Source organism: Gastrolobium bilobum, unplaced genomic scaffold (assembly GCF_033153095.1).
Source record: "Gastrolobium bilobum isolate Gb01-03AN ecotype WA unplaced genomic scaffold, APGP_CSIRO_Gbil_v1 utg341, whole genome shotgun sequence".
NCBI classification, from domain to species: Eukaryota; Viridiplantae; Streptophyta; class Magnoliopsida; order Fabales; family Fabaceae; genus Gastrolobium; species Gastrolobium bilobum.
Genome location: NW_026899046.1, coordinates 69,883 through 75,044, shown reverse-complemented (window position 1 = coordinate 75,044; position 5,162 = coordinate 69,883). Strand labels below are relative to the sequence as shown.

At 36.6% G+C, this 5,162-nt stretch overlaps 1 protein-coding gene across 1 annotated transcript; it reads left to right on the top strand.

Annotated features, from left to right (window-relative positions):
• The first annotated feature begins 1,669 nt into the window (after positions 1-1,669).
• On the top strand, positions 1,670-3,731 carry LOC133286528 (vacuolar protein 8). Its single transcript, XM_061483948.1, has 2 exons — positions 1,670-1,747; positions 1,879-3,731. Exon 2 carries the CDS (start codon positions 1,925-1,927, stop codon positions 3,605-3,607), a length of 1,683 nt encoding a protein of 560 aa, XP_061339932.1. The 5' UTR covers positions 1,670-1,747; positions 1,879-1,924; the 3' UTR covers positions 3,608-3,731.
• The last annotated feature ends 1,431 nt before the right edge of the window (positions 3,732-5,162 follow it).

Here is a 5,162-nt window from a genome sequence, read left to right as displayed (position 1 = left end):
CATTGTCTGTCCTGAGATGAATCTTGGCCGTTGGATCAGGAGACCTGCTCGACCTTTAAACCAAGTTGCTAGAATTATAAGCTTTCCTTCTCTATTGACAGAGTAAAATAATGCCTTTTACAGAGAGAATCTTGAGACAGCGAGACTGACATACTTATCTTCCATTTCTAGAGAGAGTGATAATGGAGAGAGAGAGAAAATGGTTCAAAGTTTGATTTTTGAATTGTCAATGTGAAGTGAAACCGTTAATGTTATATATTGCACTTTTATTTTACTATTTTTGTTTTGTCAAACTTGATCATCACCGTTGATATCTAGGCAGAAGATTCTTCTGATTTCTTCAGTGTTTTTTTTTTTTGGTACTTAAAAAAAAATGACATTTTTAAAGCGTTTTATGTCTGTTTCTCAATTATGAAGCAGAAACTGTTTCTGGGTGTTTCTGATTTTGAGAAAACTGTTTCCGGGTCGTTGTCTTGATGTCTTTTGAACAAGAAAGACACGGTTTTGCTGAATACAAGGGTGTGTCTTGATTGCTGATTCTGTAAGCATTGCAAGACTTGATATTGTTGAGAGTTGTTAAAGTAAAGTCTTGGGTTGTTTGTTGGTGATCCTTTGAGGCATTCTGGGTTACTACATTTGTGTGTATCTGAGACAGAGATTGAAAGTGTGTGTGTGAAGTTTGAAGTTTAAGCCAAAGTGGGTTGGTTGCCTTATGATCAGTTACTGATTCTTAAAGGTTGGTTGATCCATGAGTTATTTTTTTATTTTTTTATTTTTTTGGGTTCTTTGCTTCAATCTCCTACTTCTGTAAAGAAAAGTTATGCTCTTTTGTTTCCCTTTTTTTTTTGTGTGAATATTAGATTTTGTCTTTTTGTATGTAGATATCATGGAACTTGGATTCTCTAACTTACTATTGTTTTTTGGGCTTTACAGAAACAGTGGAAAACAAGAGAGTTTTGGGCATCATCTGATGGCTTATAACATGATAAATTCTTTCAATATTGAGAAGTCAAATTGATTTGAGGTATATAATGTTGAAAAAAATAATAATTATTTTTTGAATTTTCGTCATATTTTTGTTTTTTTTTTCTGGTGATGATTCATTTTACGTACTTGCGTATACAACCGTAGATAGAGACATGTGTCTTCCCTTCAAAGGAAAGCCTCTCCTTTTCTCATACCAGTAAGCACCATTTATGAGGAGAAAGATTGGAAAACACAGCTAAGGGTTCCACTTTCCTCAGTCTCTCTTAGAAGAATCCTTGACCGTTGGATATGATATGAGTCAGAACCAAGCTGCTTCATGGTTGAAAAGTAAAGTTGGAGATTTGTTTCTTACTGACCAATATATCCCTAGAAAGGATGCCAATATTACATTTGTACCACATACTTTTGGGCCTTATATTTAGGGGTACTTTTGGATTTATGACAAATATCTGCCGACGGCTTCTTTATGGCATGGCATTGTTAGCCGTTAAGAGCATTTTCATCAACAACCATAGTTTAATTATAATAATTTTTTAATTTATAAAAAATTTAACTTATGATTATAATTTAGCAAGGGCATTAAATGTTCACTAGCTAAAGTAAGAAAAAAGACTAGTGGGGCATGTTTAGGTACTTAAGTTTTGTTGGTCGAGTCATGCTGTCAGTAAACAAGCTTTGTGTGATCATATACAAGATTCTCGAAGCTGTGTTGTTGTTTTTTTGTGTCTCAGAATTTTCTGTTGGAGTTTTAATTTATAATGTACGGATTTATATGATTGCAACTGCTCCACAACCTTTTAATTTTCTATGCTAATATCATTCTCTTTTTACAAATTGGCAACTTGGTCATTTCTTTGAAGGATTGGTTTTCTTCTATTCTATTTGTAGCAGCTTTCCTGGTGGTGATTATTGATTCTGCTCCTACCAAATCGAAATCATGGTGGAGGATGGTGGAGATGAGGTTGCACTTGATGCACGTTCCACAGAAGATTGGTTGTTGCATGCACAGGAACTTGTTCCTTTAGCACTTGATAAGGCAAGAGAGGTTAATGGGTTTCCTGGTAGATGGAAGATGATCATTTCGAAATTAGAACAGATCCCATCATGTTTATCAGACTTGTCAAGCCATCCATGCTTCTCAAAGAATGCTCTTTGCAAGGAGCAATTGCAAGCTGTGTCAAACACACTCAGAGAAGCGATTGGGTTGGCTGAGTTGTGTATGAAGGAGAAGTATGAGGGTAAGCTTAAAATGCAAAGTGATCTTGATGCATTAACTGGGAAACTGGATTTGAACTTAAGGGATTGTGGCCTTTTGATCAAGACTGGTGTGCTTGGTGAGGCTACTTTGCCATTGGCTTTGTGTGGTTCTGTGGTGGAATCGGATGTTGCAACACACAACAACATAAGGGAATTGCTGGCACGCCTTCAGATCGGTCACCTGGAAGCAAAGCACAAAGCTTTAGACAACCTTGTTGAAGTTATGAAAGAAGATGAAAAGAATGTTTTGGCTGTTATGAGTCGGAGCAACATTGCTGCTTTAGTTCAACTGCTTACAGCTACATCTCCAAGGATAAGGGAGAAGACAGTTACTGTTATATGCTCGCTTGCAGAATCCGGTAGCTGCGAGAATTGGCTAGTTTGTGAAGGAGTTCTGCCACCTCTTATAAGGCTTGTTGAATCAGGAAGTGCTGTGGGTAAAGAGAAGGCAACAATATCCCTTCAGAGGTTGTCAATGTCAGCAGAAACAGCGCGTTCAATCGTTGGACATGGTGGGGTTCATCCACTGGTTGAGCTTTGTCAAACTGGTGATTCTGTGTCACAAGCTGCTGCTGCTTGTACTCTGAAGAATATATCAGCTGTTCCTGAGGTTAGACAAGCTTTGGCTGAAGAAGGGATTGTGAGGGTTATGACAAATTTGCTTAACTGTGGCATTTTGTTAGGTTCCAAAGAGTATGCAGCAGAATGCTTGCAGAATCTCACTGCAAGCAATGAGAATCTAAGGAGGAATGTTATATCAGAAGGTGGTGTTAGGAGTCTTTTGGCTTATCTTGATGGTCCACTTCCTCAAGAATCTGCTGTTGGAGCATTGAGGAATTTGGTTGGATCAGTTTCTTGGGAAACTTTGGTTTCTCTTGGTTTCCTTCCCCGTTTGGTTCATGTGCTAAAGTCTGGATCCTTGGGTGCTCAACAAGCTGCGGCATCTGCGCTATGCCGGGTTTGCGGCTCAACAGAGATGAAGAAAATGGTTGGTGAGGCTGGATGCATCCCTCTCCTTGTTAAGATGCTTGAGGCTAAATCAAACAGTGCTAGAGAGGTTGCTGCACAAGCAATTGCAAGCTTAATGATTCTGTCTCAGAATTGTAGGGAAGTTAAGAAGGATGATAAAAGTGTGCCAAACCTGGTTCAGTTGCTTGATCCAAGTCCACATAACACTGCAAAAAAATATGCAGTTTCTTGCCTTGGATCACTTTCTTCAAGTAAGAAATGTAAGAAGCTAATGATCTCATATGGAGCAATTGGTTATCTGAAGAAACTTACAGAGATGGACATTCCAGGAGCTAAAAAGCTACATGAACGATTGGAAAGAGGGAAATTGAGAAGTTTATTTAGCAAGACATAGGGGGGAAAATGTTTCTTTCTTTTTTGTTATCATGAAGCAAAATAGCTAAGACTGTAAACTGGATTGCTCGAGCTTGCTAATCTATGTATTGTAATCAATGTTAAATTATAATATAAATATTTAAACTTTGTCTATTCTTTATCTCATGTGTTCTTCTCTTCTAAATTTAGGCTCTTGGGGGACGGTCTAATAATCAGTAGAATCAACTTATTTTGTTGTTATTTGAATTATGTCATGATGTGAAAATTTCAAACTTATGTTAGATTCTCTGTTGTCATTCTGCAGTATTTTTTTTTTTAATTATTTATTGCCCATTTTGCTAATCTATGTAATGATTATAATCAATGTTTAGATTTTTATTATAAATATTTAAAGTTTGGGTATACTTTCTTTGTCTCTCATATGTTTTATCTTGAAATAGTTATCTTCTATCTGGATAGAAGATATGTCTAGTCAAAGACTAGTAAGTTTATATAGGATTTGGCGTTCTCTCTTAGATATTTAAAGATGAGATATCTTTGAGATTACTATTACTGTACACAATAGAAATGACGTTTTGCCAATGAGGTAGTATGAGCACAGTTACAGCATAACAGTAAGAGAGAAAGATCTGTACTTATAGATTTTACCTCCTATTTATAGAGTTTACCTGTGAATAACGAAGCTCTGAACCTCTAGCAACTTGTTTAGGGGCACAAGTCCAATCGTCTTGTTGTTCATCAATAAAGGATTATATTCCATTGATGTTGACTTTTAACGGGCCTTCTAGATTATGGGTTTCTTATGAGTCCATAACAAGTTCAAACTTCGTATGCTTCCCTTTTGAAACTTTGCATTGCCCATCTTGTGAATGAGTATCAATAATTTCGCATAAATTTAAAAAATTGAAGTAGAAAAAAGGCATGAAAGTTGTAGATAAGATTGGAAAAAGTATATGGATTCGAATTTTAAAGAGCCGAATAATTAATATATTGTTCAAATTGGGATTAGTCCCTTTCCTTGCCGAGTCATAGGGATACTTAGAATCTGATTTAACCCATATCATGGAATAAAAAAAATAAAAAATACTTGAATCACAAAAAATTGGTAGTTAACCATCCTTACAGGAAGAGGAAGGATTGGTTGGAGACTCGGGGAAAAAAATGAGTAAAATGAAGTTGTGTAAAATTTGTAAGGGATTATTATTATTTTATTTTTTTGGGTACAATGTAAGAGATTATTTTATTTGGGTGTATAGATCATTCCTCTTGAATGCACCTTGGATCGGAACAGTGGCCAAAGTGCCACTGTTGGCAAAAAAAATATCAAAATGTCACGTCAACAGTAAATTTTGCCAAAATGTTACGTGGCATATTTCGCTACACTGTGTAGCGAAATATGTGTGCAAATAATTCGCTACACGGTGTAGCGAAATATGCCACGTCAGAACCAAAAATGCCATGTGTCAGACAGGGAGAATTTCGCTACACAGTGTAGCGAAATTCTCCCTGTCTGACACGTGGCATATTGTGGTTCTGTGCATTCTTACGCGGCATATTTCGCTACACCGTGTAGT

Coding starts and splice junctions, on each gene's coding strand:
- LOC133286528 (XM_061483948.1), top strand. CDS start 1,925: ATGGTGGAGGATGGTGGAGATGAGGTTGCACTTGATGCACGTTCCACA.